This window comes from Mesoplodon bidens, assembly GCF_964165515.1.
Source record: "Mesoplodon bidens genome assembly, chromosome: 2".
NCBI classification, from domain to species: Eukaryota; Metazoa; Chordata; class Mammalia; order Artiodactyla; family Ziphiidae; genus Mesoplodon; species Mesoplodon bidens.
In genome coordinates, this window is record NC_138177.1 from 14,712,443 (window position 1) to 14,736,583 (window position 24,141).

Here is a 24,141-nt window from a genome sequence, read left to right on the forward strand (position 1 = left end):
CAGGAGGAAAAAACAGAGCTGCAGAATTATACATTTATGACCAATTATTTTTAAGAGTCTATTTTATGCCTGTACATGTAAATGATTATTCATTCAATCAGCACAGTAACTACTGAGTGCCTACTATGTTCTGGGCACTCTCTTAAATGTGGTGGAGAAAAAATAAGCCACAGACACAAAATCAGGGGGCAAAGTGGAAGACTTCCCAGCTGGTGGCTGCCCTTTGAAGAACTTTCTCTCACTGCATATGGCTGTTCTCTCGCGACTACGCATCTTTAAAACTTGGCTAAGGAACTTCCATTTTCTAAGCTTTTATTTCCTCTCCAATAAAATTGGGACACTATTCCTTGCCCTGGTGGCCTGAGTTAACGTGAGTACCAAATGAGTGAGCATATATGAAAGTCCCCAAGGAATTAGGTGTTATGCACATAAAAGGCATGAGCTTAGAGCTGTCCCTTTCTTCCAGGATAAGTTCAAGCCCGGTTTGTTATGGGAATCTCAGCTGAGACTGTCTCCTCCTACTCTGATCTATGTCACGAACTGCATGTTTCTTGTAAAGAAATAATCTGCATCATCTCTCATCTGCACATTTGAGACAGGTCTGTATTCCTTACTTGTAGGCTGTCATCACCTAGCAGGGTTTTTTTTTTTCTGTTTTTTTATTGTTGATTAACAATGTTGTGTTAGCTTCCGGTATACAGCAAAGTGATTCAGTTATACATATATGTGTATCTACTCTTTTTCAAATTCTTTTGCCATTTAGGTTATTACAGAGTATTGAGCAGAGTTCCCTGTGCTATACAGTCGGTCCTTGTTGGTTATCTATTTTAAATATAGCAGTTTGTACATGTCAATCCCCAAATCCCTAACTATCCCTCCCCCACCCTTCCCCTGGTAACCATAACTTCGTTTTCTAGGTCTGTGGGTCTGTTTCTGTTTTGTAAATAAGTTCATTTGTATCATTTTTTTAAGATTTCACATATAAGTGATATCATATGGTATTTGTCTTTCTCTGACTTACTTCACTTAGTGTGATAATCTCTAGGTCCATCCATGTTGCTGCAAATGGCATTATTTCATTCTTTGTAATTACTGAGTAATATTCCATTGTATATATGTACCACATCTTCTTTATCCATTAAGCCTACCACCTAGCAGTTTCTTATATGTGTTTGCTAAGTCTTTACATAAGATTCCTCCCCTACTTCAATCAAGCCCAGAGAGTACATTGTGAAAACACAGCTACTTACTAAATACTATAAAATAATTTTTGAAAAAAATATACTGGATTTAGGGCTTTGCTTTTTGGTAACCTACTGGCATAGTAATCTGATTCATCAGAAAATATTTATGGAGGACCTACTATGTGCCAGGCATTGTGTTACATGCTGGGAATACAGAAGTGATCAAAACAGCCTTGGGACTTCCGGGTAAGATGGCGCGGGAGTGGGACGCGGGGATCGCCTTCCTCCCCACGGATGCACCGGGAGTGCAGCTGCGCGTGGGGCGGCTCCTGCAGAGCACCTGCTGGGCGCTGGCAGAAGACCCCGGACCTCCCGGGGGGCGGGGGGCCCCCCACGTGCCTGGGTGGGGCGGGGCGGAGAGATCCCCGCGCGGAGGATCGGTGCCGGGCGGCGCTCGCCGGCCCGGGGGGCTTGTCTGCTCGCCTGCCGGGGCGCGCAGCGCTGGAAGCTGGGGGCTGGGGCTCGGGCTTCGGTCGGAGCGCGGGGACAGGACTGGGGCTGGCGGCGGGAACTCAGCGTGGGGGGGGGCTGGTGTGCCACGGCTAGCCGGGAGGGAGTCCGGGAGGACTCTGGGGCTGCTGTAGAGGCGGGAGACTTTTTCTTCCCTCTTGGTTTCCTGGTGCGCGAGGAGAGGGGATTAGGAGCGCTGCTTGAAGGGGCTCCACAGACGGGCGCGAGTCGCGACTGGGGGCGCGGAGCCCAGTGACGGGCGTGGGACGCTGGGGCTGCTGCTGCCGCCGCCAGGGGGCCTGTGTGCGAGCGCAGGTCGCTGCCCGCGCCGCCCTTCCGGGGGCCTGTGCGGCCCGCCACTGCCGGGGTCCCGGGATCCAGGGGCGGCTTCCCTGGGAGAGCGCGCGGCGCGCCTCGGGCTGGTGCAGCGTCACGCCGACCTCTGCCGCTGCAGGCTCGCCCCGCACTCCGTGCCCCTTCCTCCCGCCCGGACTGGGTGGGCCAGAGTCCCCGGAGAGGCTGCTCCTTTGGCCCTGTCCTGTCTGAGCGGGGAGCGGACGCCCTCCGGCGACCTGCACGCAGAGGCGGGGCCGGGTCCAGGGCTGGGACCCGGGAGCTGTGGGAGCGGGGAGGAGAGGGGGGGACCTCTCCCGGCGGCCTCAGAGGCAGCGGATTGGAGCTCCACAGTCAACTTGATGTACCCTGCATCTGTGGAATACATGAATAGACAACACATCATCCCAAATTGAGGAGCCCCGAGTCAGTGCTGTGCCTCTGAGGTGGGAGAGCCAACTTCAGGACACTGGTCCACAAGAGACCTCCCAGCTCCACATAATATCAAACGGCAAAAATCTTCCAGAGATCTCCATCTCAACACCAGCACCCAGCTTCACTCAACGACCAGCAAGCTACAGTGCTGGACACCCTATGCCAAACAACTAGCAAGACAGGAACACAACGCCACCCATTAGCAGAGACACTGCCTAAAATTATAAAAAGTCTGCAGACACCCCAAAACACACCACCAGACGTGGACCTGCCCACCAGAAAGACAAGATCCAGCCTCATCCAGCAGAACACAGGCACTAGTCCCCTCCACCAGGAAGCTTACACAACCCACTGAAACAACCTTAGCCACTGGGGACAGACACCAAAAACAACGGGAACTACGAACCTGCAGCCTGCAAAAAGGAGACCCCAAACACAGTAACATAAGCAAAATGAGAAGACAGAAAAACACACAGCAGGAGAAGGAGCAAGATAAAAACCCACCAGGTCTAACAAATGAAGAGGTAATAGGCAGTCTACCTGAAAAAGAATTCAGAATAATGATGGTAAAGATGATCCAAGATTCTATTTCCCAGATCCAAAATCTTGGAAATAGAATAGACAAAATGCAAGAAACAGTTAACAAGGACCTAGAAGAACTAAAGATGAATCAAGCATCGATTAAAAACACAATACATGAAATAAAAAATACTCTAGATGGGATCAATAGCAGAATAACTGAGGCAGAAGAACGGATAAGTGAGGTGGAAGATAAAATAGTGGAAATAACTGCTGCAGAGCAAAATAAAGAAAAAAGAATGAAAAGAACAGAGGACAGTCTCAGAGACCTCTGGGACAACATTAAATGCACCAACATTCGAATTATAGGGGTTCCAGAAGAAGAAGAGAAAAAGAAAGGGACTGAGAAAATATTTGAAGAGATTATAGTTGAAAACTTCCCTAATATGGGAAAGGAAATAGTTAATCAAGTCCAGGAGGCACAGAGAGTCCCATACAGAATAAATCCAAGGAGAAATACGCCAAGACACATATTAATCAAACTGTCAAAAATTAAACACAAAGAAATCATATTAAAAGCAGCAAGGCAAAAACAACAAATAACACACAAGGGAATCCCCATCAGGATAACAGCTGATCTCTCAGCAGAAACTCTACAAGCCAGAAGGGAGTGGCAGGACATAATTAAAGTGATGAAGGAGAAAAACCTGCAACCAAGATTACTCTACCCAGCAAGGATCTCATTCAGATTTGATGGAGAAATTAAAACGTTTACAGACAAGCAAAAGCTGAGAGAGTTCAGCACCACCAAACCAGCTTTACAACAAATGCTAAAGGAACTTCTCTAGGCAAGAAACACAACAGAAGGAAAAGACCTACAATAACGAACCCAAAACAATTAAGAAAATGGGAACAGGAACATACATATCGATAATTACCTTAAATGTAAATGGACTAAATGCTCCCACCAAAAGATACAGATTGGCTGAATGGATACAAAAACAAGACCCATATATATGCTGTCTACAAGTAGAGACCCACTTCAGACCTAGAGACACATACAGACTGAAAGTAAGGGGATGGAAAAAGATATTCCATGCAAATGGAAACCAAAAGAAAGCTGGAGTAGCAATTCTCATATCAGACAAAATAGACTTTAAAATAAAGACTACTAGAAGAGACAAAGAAGGACACTACCTAATGATCAAAGGATCCATCCAAGAAGAAGATATAACAATTATAAATATTTATGCACCAAACATAGGAGCACCTCAATACATAAGGCAAATACTAACAGCCATAAAAGGAGAAATCGACAGTAACACACTCATAGTAGGGGACTTTAACACCCCACTTTCACCAATGGACAGATCATCCAAAATGAAAATAAATAAGGAAACACAAGCTTTAAATGATACATTAAACAAGATGGACTTAATTGATATTTATAGGACATTCCATCCAAAAACAACAGAATACACATTTTTCTCAAGTGCTCATGGAACATTCTCCAGGATAGGTCATATCCTGGGTCATAAATCAAGCCTTGGTAAATTTAAGAAAATTGAAATTGTATCAAGTATCTTTTCCGACCACAATGCTATGAGACTAGATATCAATCACAGGAAAAGAGCTGTAAAAAATACAAACACATGGAGGCTAAACAATACACTACTTAATAACGAAGTGATCACTGAAGAAATCAAAGAGGAAATTAAAAAATACCTAGAAACAAATGACAATGGAGACACGACGACCCAGAACCTATGGGATGCAGCAAAAGCAGTTCTAAGAAGGAAGTTTATAGCAATACAATCCCACCTTAAGAAACAGGAAACATCTCGAATAAACAACCTAACCTTGCACCTAAAGCAATTAGAGAAAGAAGAACAAAAACATCCCAAAGTTAGCAGAAGGAAAGAAATCATAAAAATCAGATCAGAAATAAATGAAAAAGAAATGAAGGAAACGATAGCAAAGATCAATAAAACTAAAAGCTGGTTCTTTGAGAAGATAAACAAAATTGATAAACCATTAGCCAGACTCATCAAGAAAAAAAGGGAGAAGACTCAAATCAATAGAATTAGAAATGAAAAAGGAGAAGTAACAACTGACACTGCAGAAATACAAAAGATCATGAGAGATTACTATAAGCAACTCTATGCCAATAAAATGGACAACCTGGAAGAAATGGACAAATTCTTAGAAATGCACAACCTGCCAAGACTGAATCAGGAAGAAACAGAAAATATGAACAGACCAATCACAAGCACTGAAATTGAAACTGTGATAAAAAACCTTCCAACAAACAAAAGCCCAGGACCAGATGGCTTCACAGGCGAATTCTATCAAGCATTTAGAGAAGAGCTAACACCTATCCTTCTCAAACTCTTCCAAAATATAGCAGAGGGAGGAGCACTCCCAAACTCATTCTGCGGGGCCACCATCGCCTTGATACCAAAACCAGACAAGGATGTCACAAAGAAAGAAAACTACAGGCCAATATCACTGATGAACATAGATGCAGGAATCCTCGACAAAATACTAGCAAACAGAATCCAACAGCACATTGAAAGGATCATACACCATGATCAAGTGGGGTTTATTCCAGGAATGCAAGGATTCTTCAATATACGCAAATCAATCAACGTGATACACCATATTAACAAATTGAAGGAGAGAGACCATATGATCATCTCGATGGATGCAGAGAAAGCTTTCGACGAGATTCAGCACCCATTTATGATAAGAACCCTGCAGAAAGTAGGCATAGAGGGAACTTTCCTCAACATAATAAAGGCCATATATGACAAACCCACAGCCAGCATCGTCCTCAATGGTGAAAAACTGAAACCATTTCCACTAAGATCAGGAACAAGACAAGGTTGCCCGCTCTCACCACTCTTATTCAACCTAGTTTTGGAAGTTTTAGCCACAGCAATCAGAGAAGAAAAGGAAATAAAAGGAATCCAAATTGGAAAAGAAGAAGTAAAGCTGTCACTGTTTGCAGATGACATGATACTATACATAGAGAATCCTAAAGATCCTACCAGAAAACTACTAGAGCTAATCAATGAATTTGGTAAAGTTGCAGGATACAAAATTAATGCACAGAAATCTCTGGCATTCCTATATACTAATGATGAAAAATCTGAAAGTGAAATCAAGGAAACACTCCCATTTACCATTGCAACAAAAAGAATAAAATATCTAGGAATAAACCTCCCTAAGGAGACAAAAGACCTGTATGCAGAAAATTATAAGACCCTGATGAAAGAAATTAAAGATGATACAAATAGATGGAGAGATGTACCATGTTCTTGGATAGGAAGACTCAACATTGTGAAAATGACTCTACTACCCAAAGCAATCTACAGATTCAATGCAATCCCTATCAAACTACCACTGTCATTTTTCACAGAACTAGAACAAAAAATTTCACAATTTGTATGGAAACACAAAAGACCCCGAATAGCCAAAGCAATCTTGAGAACGAAAAACGGAGCTGGAGGAATCAGGCTCCCTGACTTCAGACTATACTACAAAGCTACAGTAATCAAGACAGTATGGTACTGGCACAAAAACAGAAAGATAGATCAATGGAACAGGATAGAAAGCCCAGAGTTAAACCCACGGACATATGGTCACCTTATCTTTGATAAAGGAGGCAGGAATGTACAGTGGAGAAAGGACAGTCTCTTCAATAAGTGGTGCTGGGAAAACTGGATAGGGACATGTAAATGTATGAGATTAGATCACTCCCTAACACCATACACAAAAATAAGCTCAAAATGGATTAAAGACCTAAATGTAAGGCCAGACACTATCAGACTCTTAGAGGAAAATATAGGCAGAACACTCTATGACATAAATCACAGCAAGATCCTTTTTGACCCACCTCCTAGAGAAATGGAAATAAAGACAAAAATAAACACATGGGACCTAATGAGACTTAAAAGCTTTTGCACAGCAAAGGAAACCATAAACAAGACCAAAAGACAACCCTCAGAATGGGAGAAAATATTTGCAAATGAAGCAACTGACAAAGGATTAATCTCCAAAATTTATAAGCAGCTCATGCAGCTCAATAACAAAAAAACAAACAACCCAATCCAAAAATGGGCAGAAGACCTAAATAGACATTTCTCCACAGAAGATATACAGACTGCCAACAAACACATGAAAGGATGCTCAACATCTTTACTCATTAGAGAAATGCAAATCAAAACTACAATGAGATATCATCTCACACCAGTCAGAATGGCCATCATCAAAAAATCTAGAAACAATAAATGCTGGAGAGGGTGTGGAAAAAAGGGAACCCTCTTGCACTGCTGGTGGGAATGTGAATTGGTACAGCCGCTATGGAGAACAGTATGGAGGTTCCTTAAAAAACTACAAATAGAACTACCATATGACCCAGCAATCCCACTACTGGGCATATACCCTGAGAAAACCATAATTCAAAAAGAGACATGTACCAAAATGTTCATAGCAGCCCTATGTTACAATAGCCCGGAGATGGAAACAACCTAAGTGTCCATCATCGGATGAATGGATAAAGAAGATGTGGCACATATATACAATGGAATATTACTCAGCCATAAAAAGAAATGAAATTGAGCTATTTGTAATGAGGTGGATAGACCTAGAGTCTGTCATACAGAGTGAAGTAAGTCAGAAAGAGAAAGACAAATACTGTATGCTAACACATATATATGGAATTTAAGAAAAAAAAATGTCATGAAGAACATAGGGGTAAGACAGGAATAAAGACAGAGACCTACTAGAGAATGGACTTGAGGATATGGGGAGGGGGCAGGGTAAGCTGTGACAAAGTGAAAGAGCGGCATGGACATATATACACTACCAAACGTAAGGTAGGTAGCTAGTGGGAAGCAGCCGCATAGCACAGGGAGATCAGCTCGGTGCTTTGTGACCGCCTGGAGGGGTGGGATAGGGAGAGTGGGAGGGAGACGCAAAAGGGAGGGGATATGGGAACATATGTATATGTATAACTGATTAAATTTGTTATAAAGCAAAAAATTTAAAAATAAATAAATAAATAAATAAATAAAAAAGAAGAAAAACAGCCTTGGTACCTGCCTTCAGAAAACTTTCAATCTAAGTGAGAAGACAGACTAAGTGCATTATGTGTATGTAAAGTTGATTAAAGGAGAATCAGAGGGAATAGAAGAAAACATGGCGGGTGGGGCAGGGAAGGCAGATGCTAACCTAGTCCAGGTTCATTAGGGAATAAGGCTTATTTGAGAAACAGATCTTTAAACTGACTTTGCACTGGGAGTTACCTCGTTAAGAGGAAAAATTTCATATACCATTGTTTGATTAGTTATAACAAAGATTTCATAATAATAAATTGAAAGCTTTCAATGAGATATCACTAAGTTGATTACTATTTAAAAATGAAATATCACAGGAGTATTAGATAAACAATTTGCAACTAGAACTTTTGAACACAGCCCTCTTTTTTTATTTGCTTTAAAAATGTCTAATGTGCCAAAACGAAGTGCAACAAAATAGAATTTTTGTTTGTTTACTTATTTCCTTTTTCCCGTCTCAGAATGAAAGGAAGTAGTTTACCTTTACTCTACATCCAGCCCCCAAATTGTGTGTGTTAATTGTGGATTAAATGAGATTTAGACATGAGTTGGGGTCTCAGTAGGAACCTGATAGAAACTCAAATGAACAAATGAGGATAGTTTAGTGAAGGATCTATGTACAAGGATATGGGTAGAGTTAATGGAAAACTCCAAGTGATAATAAAGTATCCCCGGTTAGAAATTGTCAGGACTCCTAGGAGCCGGTAAGTATCCTTAAATTTGCAGGGGAAAGGATGAAAACTGATTCAGGAAGGTGGAGAAAGAGCTGGAGTGACAGGGAAGGACCACTGGATAGGAGCTGTAGCCTTTGGTGGAGGAAGGCAGCCCTGGAGCCCAGAGCCTGGCAGAAAGTTCTGAGACTCTCTTCTCCTCTGACTCTTTCAACTCTTGCTGCTGCTGCCCAGGGACAAACCAAAAGGAAGCCAGAGAGAGAGGAAGCCCATTGACGCTGTGAGTAAAGGTCAGCCTTGTAGGATGCAGGGCTGAGTGGAGGAGAGTAGAGAGAGGATCTGAAGAGGCAAAAGAAAAATATACAACATAAAAAAATTACAGGGAATTATTATATTGCACCGAATTGTATTTTTTGTGTGCTTTTCTCTTGCTTATCCTCTTGTGCTAATAATCAGTTAAGATAGATATAAAAAAAATAAAACAATATTATGCTATGTGGTATGGGGGATCAGGTTATTTAATCCAGTTCTACAAATTCAGTTCTTCAGTGGATAATCCACAAAATGGATACTTAATTCCCACTGGCTCTCTATCATAAGCAGTTTGAAATTTATCACCTTTCACCTTCCATAATGGTAGAATTTTTAAGGTGTTTAATTTTCACAGGGAAGCTGAATCGTAACTGTCCATAAAGCACATCCACTGGGATATATATCTTTGTGCCTCTTCATCAGGTTATGTCAAATTGTATTTCCTAAGGTGCCCAATAGATTGTCATATATAACCACGGAAATTCAATACAAGTACAATACAATGTAAATTTAATACAAGGTATCTCTATGTACATTGAAGAATTCTGTTTACTGTAAGAATTAAACAACAGTGCTTTAGTGTGTCATAAAAATAACATGCCTAGTGAATATAGATGCTCCAAACATATTTGTTTGTTTTTTCCAGTCCAGTGTGGCAATGTGGATATCAACTGAGGTTTCCCCCCAAGGTCTGGATGATGATTGAATGTGGCAGATATCTCCCTATGTGAATACTTGATCCTTCAATTAAAAAGGAAAAGAGAGAACAGCTTTCACAACGTGGAAGAATGCCTTATTACTGTTATGCTCGCCTAAAAATGGAATCAACGGAATCTGAAAAAGAACATGCTTGGGAAATTCTACCTGACAAACAGATGGGAGGTGTTTCATAAAAGTTACACAAGGTTTGCTTCAAACTGTCAAGCCATTTTCCTAAGTGATTCACCAACTTCTATAATCTGTTTCTTCTAGGAAATCTGAGTATTTCCAGGAAAGAAAATAGATTCACATTTTGACTGTTTAAAAAGAAAGTTAGTTCAAAATAAAAAGTTTAAAAAAATAGTTATTCCTTTAAAACCAGAGAAAAATCAGGACAGAGATCTTAGAAGTGTTGAATCTTGGCACTGAGAATGAGACACTGAACCCGTAAAAGTATCTGAAAAAAATCTTTTTTTCACATGGCTACATGGAATTCTACATTATGAGCATTTCTGCACAAAGTAGAGGTGAGGAGTACAGTGAATAAAATCATGCATTTTGAGTCATTCACACCTTGTTTTGTATTACATTCCTACTTAACTAGCCGTCTTGCCTAGAGTAAGTAAGTTGCTTAATACTTATAAATTTGAGTTTCCACATCTGAATGCTGGAATAACAGTACCTATTTCCTGGGCTAGTTATGAGATTGAAAGTACCTGGCACATAGTTATAAATTGTAGTTATTACTATGACTACTATTATTAGTATTAGCAGAAAGTCAAATATTTCTTTCTCTGCATGGGTAGAACACTTAATTCGTATTTACACATACACCTTCATGTACAGACATTCTAAAAATTTCTCTATAGCCTTTCTTAATGTGAAGGACAGCATATACAGAGTGTGTATAAATGTCTACAGTTAATTAGTGTGCTTACCACCCATTCCTGAAGTCATATGTATGCTCAAAAAATGGAACTAAACTTTCTTTCAATAATGTTCCGTTGTCTTCATGGTACTATGTATAAGTTTGCAAAAATAATCAACTTCCTAAAATTTTCCTATTCTTACTGAAATGATTGTCACTTCCATGGTACATATCCGTGTATGAAGTCTCACAATGCTGGGTCAATACAAAAGGCTAAATGAGGAAAATGTTTCCATAGGCTCCTCAAGTATTCTCTCCTTTCTCAAGGAGATTCTGGGACCCTTGTCTAACGGGTGCCCAGCTCTCATGCCCATCTTGACATTAGCAAATCCTGACGGCTATAACAAGATAGCCTTTCACACTGAGGCATGCAAAGCAGATCCAGCTTGGCATGCTGTCTCTCTTTAGAACATCTACGAATTACCAGGCTGAGGAAACTGTATGCCAAATGACTGAGTCTCTAAGTATGTACTTTGAGCCTTCAGTAAGCCAAGACGGAGATGCCTTTCCACTGCCTTTGAAATCATCCCACCTGTATTACATACTTATGACATGCTCTAAATGTGCATTTATGTGTACTGTATGATTGCATATGCTTATGCTTCTCACATCAACACAATTACCATTTTATTGTCCCTGGCATCAGTAAACACTAATCCATCCAACAGCTGTTGAATACTCATCTCCTCCATGACTGGCACCCTGCCAAATGCTGGGACTAGAACAGCAAACAATGCATATGGAATCCCTGCCCTCATGTGGGTCACAGTCTAACAGGGAAACTATTTTAGGTAAATTTACTTAGGTAAGGATAGTGGAGAGTTACAAGAAATTCTAAGTATTAATAAAGGATACAAATTCATATTTTATACTTTTAGGTAGTATTTTAAATATATATATTCTAATTAGTTTAAAATGTTACTAAATATTATGCTAGACAAGGAGGAATAAGTTTGGTGGAGTCGAATATCTATGCTGATTTTAGCAAAGTAGACCTCAAGTGGGAGGAATAATCATATTTCCAGCTTCTAAGGCCAAAGCTTCTGAAAGGAGATATAGCTCGTGAGAATTTGGAAGCTCTCAAAAGCGTAATTCTAATTATGCAACTGTAATCTACACAATACAGGTCACACATTTCTTAGACAGTAATCCTTTGTGCTGCTTCTCATGGCTGGCTAATGGTATGACAAAGGGAGAGCCAAGGTCCTACAGAATAAACGGTACTTATCCACCTTGGACCTAAAAAGTAGCTCTTTTCGGAGGTTTTTAAATCCTGCCTGAAATTGCAGCCTGCAAAGAACACCTTTGCCAGAGGGAATGTGGATGCGAAGGACTCCTGAGTAGAGAAACAGAGGTGGAGTGTCACACCACCATTTTTGCAGGTGTGTGAAGCAAGTCACCAGGATTAAGCAGGGCATATTTGAAGGAAGCAAAGTCTTAGGTGTTAATCAAGTGATAATGACCCAGTACTTGGTAGACTAAGGCAATGCATAGCAAGCAGCATTCTTTAGAATAGCAAAATCATGGAAACTTAAGTGTCCATCAATAAAAGATGGGTCACATAAGCTGTGGTTCACCCAGTGGGAGTTTACACTGCCTTTCCAAAGAATGAAGTTGAGCTACACTTAACTGCCATGGAAAGATGTTACCACCATATTGTTAAGTGAGAAAAGGAAGTTGCACAAAAAGAGATGAACTCACTCTTTTTTAACAGATGTATATTTTAGGCATATATCTTTTTGTGATTGCTAACTTAAAATTTTGTTTGTTTGTTTTAAACTAACACAGTCCTTAATCTTGATTTTTTTCTGGTTTTAAAGTTTATTGCATTCTATTACATCCTCCCTACATCTTTTTTTTTTTCATTGTGGCAAAAAACACATACCATGAAACTTACCATCTTAACCATTTTAAATATACAGTATAGTAGTGTTAACTATAGGCACGCTGTTGAGCAAGATCTCTAGAACTTTCTCACCTTGCAAAACTGAAACTTTATATCCACTGAACAGAAACTCTCCGCTCCCCTTACCCCCAACCCCTAGCCCCTGGTAACCACATTCTGCCTCCCTGTGTTTGACTACTTTAGATACCACATATACATGGAATTACACCATATCTGTCTTTTTGTGACCGGTTTATTTTACTCATATAATGTTCTCAAGGTTCATCCATGCTGTAACATGTGACCATTTCCTTCTTTTTTTTTTTTTTTTTTTTTTTTTTTGCGGTACGCGGGCATCTCACTGCTGTGGCCTCTCCCCTTGCGGAGCACAGGCTCCGGACACACGGGCTCAGCGGCCATGGCTCACGGGCCCAGACACTCCGCGGCATGTGGAATCCTCCCGGACCGGGACACAAACCCGTGTCCCCTGCATCGGCAGGCGGACTCTCAACCACTGCACCACCAGGGAAACCCTCCTTCTTTTTTTAAGGTGGAATAATGTTCCATTGTATACATATACAACATTTTGTTTATCCATGGACATTTGGGTTGCTTCCATCTCTTGATTATTGTGAATAACTCTGCAATGAACATGGGTGCACAAATATCTCTTCAAGATCCTGTTTTCAGTTCTTCTGGATAAATAACCAGAAGTGGGATTGCTGGATCATATAATAATTCTATTTTTAATGTTTTGAAGATTTTTCCATACTGTTTCCCATAACAGCTGCACCATTTTGCATTCCCACCAACGACACACAGGGACTCTAGTTTCTCTACGTCCTCTCCAGCACTTGTTATTTTCTGTGTGGTTTTTTTTTTTTTGACAGTGATAATCAATATATTTTTTGATTGAGCACCGATTATGTGTCAGGCACTAGAGCTGCTGGTACAGCATTGAACAAAAGATGCTAGAACAGGAGAAATTCTCTGAGCATGTGAAACATGTCCTGAAGCAAAGAGCAAGCTACCCAGCACAAGCTGTGGGGCAGGAGCAGGTTGGGGAACAAAGGAAAGAGAGGAATCAGAAAGCAAGAGGCCATGCTCCTAGCCCCTGGGTAAAGAATATCCCCATGCCTCTCTCGCTTTGTCACAGCTTACCCTTCCCCCTCCCCATGGACACACATACACTACTAAACGTAAGGTAGATAGCTAGTGGGAAGCAGCCACATAGCACAGGGAGATCAGCTCGGTGCTTTGTGACCACCTGGAGGGGTGGGACAGGGAGGGTGGGAGGGAGGGAGATGCAAGAGGGAAGGGATTTGGGAACAGATGTATATGCATAACTGATTCACTTTGCTATAAAGCAGAAACTAATAAAAAAAAAAAGTATCCCCAGACTCCGTGCAACAAGAGAAGCCACCGCAATGAGAAGCCTGCGCATCGCAACGAAGAGCAGCCCCCGCTCGCCACAGCTAGAGAGAGCCCGAACGCAGCAACGAAGACCCAACGCAGCCAAAAATAAATTTTTTAAAAAATAAAAAAAAAGATTATCCCAAGTTTAATGAGTAGGAGCTGATAGTTTAAATCCGAATCAGTTATAAAGCAGAGAGCCTGTTTCCTATGCCATGCTGGCTACAGGTTACCAATTGCTTGATAGGCAACAAGTAGATATTTATATATGAACCTTTTATACCTTTCATATTTTGTCACATATAGGTATGCATTTGGAAATACTTCTTATAGAAAGTGGGTTTACTGTTTCTCAACATTTTTTTTCAGGTTTATAAAGTCCTAATGAAATAATCCTTTATGTATATAGCTGACTAACAGAGTCAAGATTTTGGAGCCTAGAGTGTACAAAACCAGGCAATCAGTACCCCTTACAGAATACGACAGTCTAAATGTGTAAATACCTCTGGACCTGCTACATCTTAATAAAGACCCAGAGGGAAGACATTCCCACATCCTCAGGTTGCTTCTTCTCCATACACTTGGCACCTTGTACACATCCCTACCTCGTTATTATTTGTTTACATGGATGTTTCTCCTAAGGAACTCTCTGGTCCTCTTAAGAGCAAGGACTGGGGGCTTCCCTGGTGGTGCAGTGGTTGAGAGTCCGCCTGCCGATGCAGGGGGTGCAGGTTCGTGCCCCAGTCCGGGAAGATCCCACATGCCATGGAGCGGCTGGGCCCGTGAGCCATGGCCGCTAAGCCTGCGTGTCCGGAGCCTGTGCTCCGCAATGGGAGAGGCCACAACAGTGAGAGGCCCGCGTACAGCAAAAAAAAAAAAAAAAAAAAGATCAAGGATTGGGCAAATTCATCTTGGTATCATCAGAATGATGGCACCTAGTAGGTCATCAAAAGTATATTTTGAATGAATACATTCAATTTTTGTAGGGCATGAGGAGGCTCTTGAAGTTATTTGGGTGAGAAATACTACAGGCCTTCATTAGAGGAGTACAGTTAACGAAAAATCAGGGGTGAGCAAGAACTGAACTCAGGAGTGCCTCCTAGGTTTCTGGTGGTACTACTGGGTGGTGCTAATCAGGGAGAGGGGAAACACAGGAGAAAGGGCCAGTAGAGGGGAAGAGAGCATCAGGAGAAACAACTTGGCTATGTTGAGTTTAAAATATAATAGAAATCCGTGTGGGGATCTCCTGAAGGGATGCTAAGGAGGGAGGACTCACCCAGAGGGTGTATTTAATACTCTTTCAGCATTTAAAAAATTTATTTATTGGCATCACCACCCGGCATGCAGGATCTTAGTTCCCTGACCAGGGATTGAACCCATGCCCCCTGTAGTGGAAGCGTGGAGTCTTAACCACTGTATCGCCAGGGAAATCCCCCAATACTCATCAGCATTTTGATGGTAACCAAGTCAACGGGATATTATGATTATTCAGGTCTTTTGTTGGAGCACTAGAATCTACTCCTTAATCAGTGTCCCCAAGATGGTGCTAATAATCAGATATGTTTGAGAAACACAATTTTAAATCATTTGAAAGGGTATCTGTGGTGACATAAGGCTGAAATCTATCTCATTTTCCAATTGTATTACTCTTCCGCAGCATATTCAGAAATTAGAAAGCAACCACAGTGCAGCTGTACTGTAATATGGGCCTAGTTCCATTAAATTTGAACTAGGCATACTCAAGAAGAGAAAATTAAAAATTCTTAAGTCAAATGCAAAATCCAAACTCCAAAAAAAAAAAAAAAACACCTAGTCCCAGACCCCACACAGCTGAACAAATATATTTCAGAAACAAATACATGTCAAACAAACATATCCCAGGATCTGGCCTGTAACTACTTCTATCCTCTCTGTTGGTATCATTAAAAGAGTCAGGACTCTACAATATATATGCTAATGATTGAATGAAATTTTCACAAGACACAACTAAATAAATTAAATATTATTAGGTATCAGCAGAAACTACTCCACTGTGTTAAGCTCCATGAAGGAAAAGAGAAATGAATGATTTGTGGTCCTTAGCATCTGGTGGGCATGTTTGACATGTACCCAAATAAATTTGGACCAAGGATGAATGAAGTACGTGTCATGATGAAGGCATAGGAAGAGGATATATGGTCAAGAGAAGAGAGGAAGCTTGACTTACACTCAAGAAAGAGTGACATGATTTCATAAAATAAGAGGCTTAACATTTAGTCCTGAGGAATGAGTTAGATTTGGAGAGATGGTAGGGATCGTTAACTCCAATTTTATAAGCCAAGGAAACTGGGGTTCATGGCATTTAGTAAATTTTCCAGAGTAACACAGTTACTGCTCATCAGAGATAAGATTTGACTCTAGGCCTATTTAACTCCATACCCATGTTTTTCAACCCTGCACCAAGCCATACGTATTTCAGGAGGCTAAAAAGGAAAGTGTGTTACAAGGCTATGTCAACGCAGATCGAGTCACAAGTTGGGGCTGATGTGAATGCCTGACTAAAGAATCTGGACTTTATTCTTTGGGGTTTTAGAGGGAAGTGTGGGAGATGTGAAAACAGATGAAGTGACAAGATAAACATCCAACGATCAGATCCTCCTCTAGGCAATGGAGGATAGAAACTGAACACTGGAATATCTGAGGAAAGTGGAGAGAGAAGTAATGAAGAGAAGAATTTTTTTTTTTAATGAAACTATTATTCAAAAAATGTCTAACCATTGCCCCACAGTAAAAATTCTGAAAACTCTGATGTGATTAAACACAAGACTTTAGAATAAATGATCGTGTTAACACCAATCTTCTAAATCTCCCAAATTCTTATGGTTCAATGAATATATTTTAAAGCTGCTTGTAAATATATAACACATAATACACAAAGATTCTTTGAAATGTCGAAAGTATTTCTTTAGTCAACCTAGGATTCTGGGGGCAGTTATAGTTACAACTACTGATTAGGATGAAGGGAAATGTCTACTAAAATCATGTAACAGCAGTTAAGAGCAATCCAACTGGAATAAATCATTCGCATTTTCATTGCCACCTACAGACTAGGTTTCTTTGTGGAGCACAAAGTATGACAAGATTGTTGACTGTTTAAGTATCAAATAGCTATCTATTTATTTTTTACTAGGAAATTTGTAATAGTTCAGGGATAACTTCAATAGCAGAGATAATCACTCACTGTAATTATTAGATCTCTCTCCCTTACCTCAAATATATCTCATGCATTTGCCAAAAGTTTAATTAAAATGAGATGACTGGAGTAATTAATATCATAGTAAACATAAGACAAACTAATAAAATTGTAATTCTTCTCCTTTCATTCTTTCTGGCTATGCTAAAAGAGGCCATTTCAATGTTCAGTAATGAGTTACCTAAAACAGTTTCTACGATATTAAAAGTCTTCTCGATATTTGTCTTAAAGAGGAATAAAATTTGATGTGACATAAGCTTGACTAGTGTGGAAAAATGACACTATGCTATATGGAACTTAAAGATATTTCCAGTAAATGAATAAAGCAATTTCTATCCCAAGTTACTACAAATTCTTTATAAGATTTTATTTTAGCAAACTTTAACTGGCTAACCGAACTCTCTAAACTATTCAAAGACATATATATATATGTGTATATATACACATATATATGTGAAATATACGCATATCACTTAGAAATATATACAATCCTTTTCAAGTTAAACAAGAAGAAATGTATATATTTAATGTATGCATGCTGAACTATTTATAAATAACATATTAAAAATACAGAGTTCCAAATGGTCCCTTTTAAGATAAACTTATTAAAGCAAAAGCAGTTTGAAATACAGTATGTGCACGAACTTTCTATCTCCCTACTTCTCTAAGAAGGAATGAATAACAGTCCAAAACAAAAAGTCACTGAAAATATGTCACTCTCACAAGGCCACTCTTTGGGAATCCTGGTTTGTTCTCTTCACCTCTCCCAGAGCATATTAAACCATAAGATGCAGTACATAAGAACTATCAAAAGGGAGCACTTTTGAGCCACCAAAATTGTGTGTTAACCTAAAAACCACAATGTCCTAAACTACAGACAATGATACTATCTCAGGTATTTTATGTGCTAAAATGATCATTAAAAATTAAGCACCACATATAAGCTGCCATTTAGAATATTAATTTACCTTTGCTAATTATCTTTTTAACTTGAGGCTAAAAGAGTTCACTTACCATTTGGATATTCAGGCTCAGTCCAGGAGATGTTAAAGGAGTGAGGTGAATCCGGGTGCACTTTGGGGGCTGGCACGCCTTCGGGGGCCCTCTCCTCAGTCAGGGCCTGGCTGGCCTCACTCACTGTGCATCCCCCTCCGGTGCAAGCCTGGACAGAGAGACAAAAAGGGCACATTTCACTTTGGGGCCCCAAAGTTTAGATGAGCATTGAAGAAAGAGAGTTAGCCATAAAGAGGTCCAGATCCTTTAAAATAATGCTCCCTTTTTTAACCTCCCACCCCCAAATAAATTTGTGTCATTGCTGAGGTTTGACATTTAATCTGTTTGCTTTTTAGGACACGACACCTCCATCTCCAACAATCAAGCAATAACCCAGAATGAAAGAATGTATGGATTATGAATACATCCTAAATTAGAGCCTAGAGATGGGGCATATATTGACTGTGTGAATAGCCACGATGAAATTATCCTCACACAAAGGTTCTTAGAATGAATTAAACACACACACACACACACACACACACACACAAACTGTGTACACCATATGAGAAAAGTACTAGAGATTGAAGACTACTTCAGGACAAAACAAGTGATTTCTAGAAAAAAAAAAAAGAGCACAGAAAATATAATCACTTTCAACTTACTGTAGCGTGAGCAATACGTTTAAAGTAGAACACAATGTGAAATGGAATAAAACAGTATTTTTCATAAATTGACAACAAAGCAGTTGTTGAGTGAATGTTTATTGGCTTTAAGGGTCAAGTCATTTACTTACGTGCCAGAGGAACTGAGCTTCAATACATGGCCAACAAACTTAAAACGCTCACAGAACCCCCAAATTCCCAAAGGAGGGAGGTACTACTAATTCCAGAAATGGATTCATGGATATTAAGGATATTCAAAAACTTCTGTGTACATTTTCATCATAAACTGCCAACAATTCCAAATAAATGTTTCAGTATGTGAGGAAAATATCATCCCTACCTAACATATGAGATAAGCACTTCTCCAGGAAATTGAGACATCCACAGTTTTTCCAGCCTATGTCTGCTAGTAAATATTAGCAATTATGTCTTTATATAACGCAGCTATTTGAAAACTATGCTAAAGCTTTGTTCAGTACCTCTTTAAGTTACAACTGTAATTTACACAATAAAATGTAAAAATTTTTCAAAAAGCACTACATTTTACCACGAGCATTAAGAAAATGAAGCAAAATCATGTAAAAAGCAGGCAGTTATTCAGTTCGTTTTCATGGAAGGTAGATATGACTAATAGTAAAAAACCAAAAGCCCTCTCTATTTTCTCGGGCCTTTACCAAGCTTTCCAGTTTGATACTGAAAGAATGACCTTTTGATACTTAAAGCAGTTAGTATTCTTTTTCCTAAAGATAGAAGAAAGCTGACTGATTTTAAAGGTATTTTCTTATACTGAAGTATACTCCTGAAGTATACTGAAGTTGCTGCAAAATAGCTGCAAATTCTTCACTCTAAGTGTAAGTAACAATAAATGGTCAGTAGACTCGGAGATCAATTTTACCTCTTATTGTAAGAAGACAACAGTAACCCATGTCTTCAGGATAATTTCTCAGCGTAAGCAAGTTTCAGATGGGCTAAACTGTGGCCTGGGCATGAAACTGCATTAAGATTGGGGACCTAATTAACCTCTGCGGGTTTCCTCTAATGCTCAGCTGTGGCATGTGCATATCTCTATAAGAGATAAACCATATTCCTCCTGAGAACAGAATCTTGGCAAATAAGGAGAAATCAATTGAGCTCCTGATTCGAAGCCCTAGGACATGTTGCTATTAGCCCAAGAAATAACTACCTGAACGTTAAAACAGAAGAATTAAAAAAAAAAAATTCCAACGTGCTAAAAGTCCACCAGAAAACGTGGCAGGAAAAGAGGCTGTATGAGACGGCTGAATTATCGAAGGAAAATGCTCCAAGGAGCATATTTTCCAGTCCTTAGAGACATAAATCCATCCACTGGCATTTCCTAGACTTTTTTTTCCTTAGGAGGGGAAAAATGTTGCAGCATGTTATGCTGAAGCTCAAACCACACGGGATGTAATTCTGATAGTCTCTTTGTCACTATTGTTTTTCTTATTTGTGGCCTAAGAATTCCCCCCGCCATCTCTTCCAGAGAAATACTGTATGTACTATGTGACATTTCACTATGTATTTTTTAAAACAGAGTGTGAATTAAAATTTACTTTGTTTTGAGAATTTTATGGGATGGGGAATTCTGGAATAAATGAAGACACCCTCTGGTTTGGAAGGACTGTTCGTTGGGCTGTGTCATGGAAGACCCCATAAACTAGCAACTTGATAAAAAGCCTCTTAAGGATCCAAGCAGTTTATGAGAGAATTTTTCTTGTAAATGAACGCGAATTTACAAAGGGTTTGATGAAACAACAGAATTACCTGCAAGATATTTTATTTTGTTCTTTTGTCCCCACATTCTTTTTGTATGCATTTAGAGGTGCTAGGTGAGTGGGGTGAGTATCTTAGTTCCTTCAATAAGGAAATAAATGTTCTTAAAGTTGCTTCTGGTTATAGCTTTTATCAATTACAAATATATTGTTTTAAACTGAGAAGTCATACTACCGCCCTGAAGTGATGAGTAACCGGTCCAAATAGGAGATTCAATTTTGGTACAGTAAAATGCATAACTAATAAAAGCGTAGCAATTATTTTTGAAATCATGACTATTAAGAACATCTAAAACTAGCATTCTCTAACAGGTTTTTTTCAGATAAGTAGCGTCTGATGATGTTAAGAACGCAGCATATTTTTAAAGTATGAAGAAAAAGAACAAGGCCATGTTATCTAGAAATGATCTTTAGAAAATTTAAAGCTCATCATTTCCAAGAATCTTTCCAGGAAATATACTTAACATTCAGCGAGAGGCAAATGTCTAGCAGTAATATGAATATTATCAAACCATACATATCTCAATACCTGTCTTACAAGCTTCCTTATTTAATTGCTGGCTTATTATCTTTACCAGGCGTTACCACACTTTGCAGTACCATTTGTTGAGTGGAACAAAATATTATACTGTTTCTTCTAGGAGAAAGAGCTTGTATTTTGAACCACACAGTCCCTAACTCTGACATTTTACAGCAAGTTATTTGATTCACATCAGAAGTCTCAGATTCTTTATGAAATAAGTGTACTCAGTGTTCACTCATTCATTCATTCTTCAAGAACTGTTTGCGAGCTTCCAGTTTCCAGACACCTTGTTTAACTCTGCCGATATATGCAGTCTCTACCCTTTAGGAGTTTCTAATCCAGGCAACAGGGGAAATTACACAAAACCACATGAAGTAACATACCTGCTCCAGTCTGGAGTAAATCATATGGAATCCCCATGTTTTTTTCTCTAATGCCTGCCTAAATGCTTTGTTATCTGTATGTTTTGTTTCTTAGCACTTAGTCAGCATGCTAAGGGGTAACTCCACTTGGCTGAGAACCTGATCTCCACCTATTAATCTCATGACCTTGAAAGCCAGTTATTATGTTGAAACTGTAAATATACATGTGTTCCTCAATTAACCAAGATGAACCTAAAATGTTCTGGTTCATTAAATTTATGGGTTAACAGAGTTAAAGTAAAAAAACCTTTTAGTTGAATACTTCCTGAAGATGTATCAGTGTATTTTCTGCCCTAACAAAAACAGTGAAATCAAGAATAATATGAGCAAATTTACTTCCCTAACAAGAGTTAGGGCAAAGACTTCCACATCTTTATGACACCTTGCACCAACATAATTCAGTGGCTGACAGGTCTCATTTGACTTCACAAAATATTATTTGGGGTCACCTTTTTAGCATCATAGAATTTTAGGGCTCAAAGAGACATTTAAAATCATTTAATTCAAAGTCTTACTTTTAGGCTTGAAGAACCTAAGACTCAGTGCACTTAAGTGAATTTGTCTTAGGTCATTCAGTTAGTGGCAAAATCTGAATTAAAACTCAAGAGAGCAGACTCCTAATCTAGTGGTATTTATTTTTCAAGGTATTACAGATTTATAAAACATAGGAGATTCAGGTGGATTTTCATTGACTGCGCAGAATATCCTAAAAATTGCCTTGGAAGTAGAAATTTGTTTCCTATCCTTTGCTTCCTTCGAATCAAAACCAAGAGCAACACAATTTCTGTTTAATTTTAGTTGCTTCTAAACCATAGGGACTTTGCTTATTTTGATATCACCACTGTTTTGAAAATAGTGTGGATTTCTGTATTAGCTTTTGAAAATCAAGTTAATACACTTCTTATATCTTGGGTAATAAAGCTAAGTAATCCAATCGCTGATTCAGAACCCATTTGCGTGCTGAACACCTAGGCACATGAAGCCAGTTCTGAACAGGATTTTTAACATTGTCTGATTGCCCTTGTTTTATGGTGTCAGGTCAGACAGCAACAGTTGAATGTAGTTTATTTTCTTGTGGTATAATATTTAGAGCATTCAAGAGCATGTTAAGTGAAATGAATGCGTACACAGTGTCTACATGAATGTAAATTTATTCATAATCAAGAGCAGAATATTTTCTATGGCATTTATCAAAGCAAATATCCTTATATAGGTATTGCTATAAAACGAAGAGTGTGTTTAAAACAAATAGGGACAATCTCATGTTTATATTCAGTTATTTTCAGATGTGCTATTAAACTTAAAAAAGATTATATTTCATCAAAAAACAAAAGGAACTACTAAGTATAAATTCCACAGTAATATCAAGGTCTTTTAAAAGACCTTTGTGTAAAAGTGCTATTTTGCATTAAAAAATGCTATCGCCTGTCTAAACTGTGTTGATTCTAGGGTTTTATTAAGTGACTGTTCTTTTGAGACAGAAGTGTAATGTAAACCAGAATATAATAATAATCAAGTATATTTGGGGGTCATTTAAACCTTCATTTAAAAATATAAGACCTACATTTTCATACTGCACATTGCTTTTCAAATGAATACAAGCCCCATGGGGACATAACCTTACTAATCCAAGCATTTTCTAAAAAGCCCTCAACAATTGTGACATTCTACAAACAATAAAAAAGAAATAATTTCTGATAATCCCAAATTAGATTTGGAAAAATCTACTGATTCAGATGGTTATTCTATTGTTTTGCATAATATAAAATAAATATGTAGGTATTAGATCAGCAGAATTTTCACTTTGTATTTGAAATGAGTTTTCAGTATAAATAGCAATACAAGAGAATTTTGTATTTTTTTTTTTAAGTGAGGCATGGAGAGAAGATGAGACAAAAGAAAGGGAAGCAGCAAGGGGAATGATGGAGACAGAGAAACTGATAAAAGTAAAGTGAACTTACTCCCAGCTTGATGAAGTATTTATTACCAGGGAAAAGGTACTGTAGCACATGATCCTGAAAAAGTTCTGTACTATTATAGATGACATCCCAAATTGTAAAATCATGCGTGTGATTTGAAATATATAGTATATAGCGCTCCAGAATTCCATTTACTTTTCTTGGTTGTTTCCACCTGGGAATGAAAAAATATAGCATTATTATCATCATATATTAAAGTCCAATCTGAAATGTGCAGGATTTTTAAAGGACACAAATGAACTTGGATTTATGCCACTGTAAAGAAACACACTGAGAGCTCAAAAGTGATTCACTTAAAAAAACCCAAGTAGTCATTAAATGTCTATTCTGAATGGTATAAAAATATGACATAGTACCTGCTCTGTAGTTAGTTATATTTTTAAGTAGCTAATAATACAAAAATGCATGAGTGAGCATTTGATTTTGAGCTTAAGCCATAGAACAAAAATTGGGAGAAGTACTGAGAACTTCTGAGAAATGAGAGGGAGAGATAATTGCATAATTTTCAAGCCATAATTGTCTTGAAAA

The 24,141-nt window shown here is 38.9% G+C and overlaps 1 protein-coding gene across 2 annotated transcripts in view; it reads right to left on the reverse strand.

The window, feature by feature from the left end:
* The window catches only part of USH2A (usherin), a gene marked incomplete at both ends in the record, with an annotated part of 794,746 nt that overhangs the window by 367,576 nt on the left and 403,029 nt on the right, over positions 1-24,141 (reverse strand). For both annotated transcript variants that reach the window (XM_081220997.1, XM_081220996.1), the window contains 2 exons: positions 18,256-18,403; positions 23,596-23,767. In XM_081220997.1, the coding sequence (XP_081077123.1) occupies positions 18,256-18,403; positions 23,596-23,767 (320 nt within the window). The remainder of the gene's footprint in view (positions 1-18,255; positions 18,404-23,595; positions 23,768-24,141) is intronic.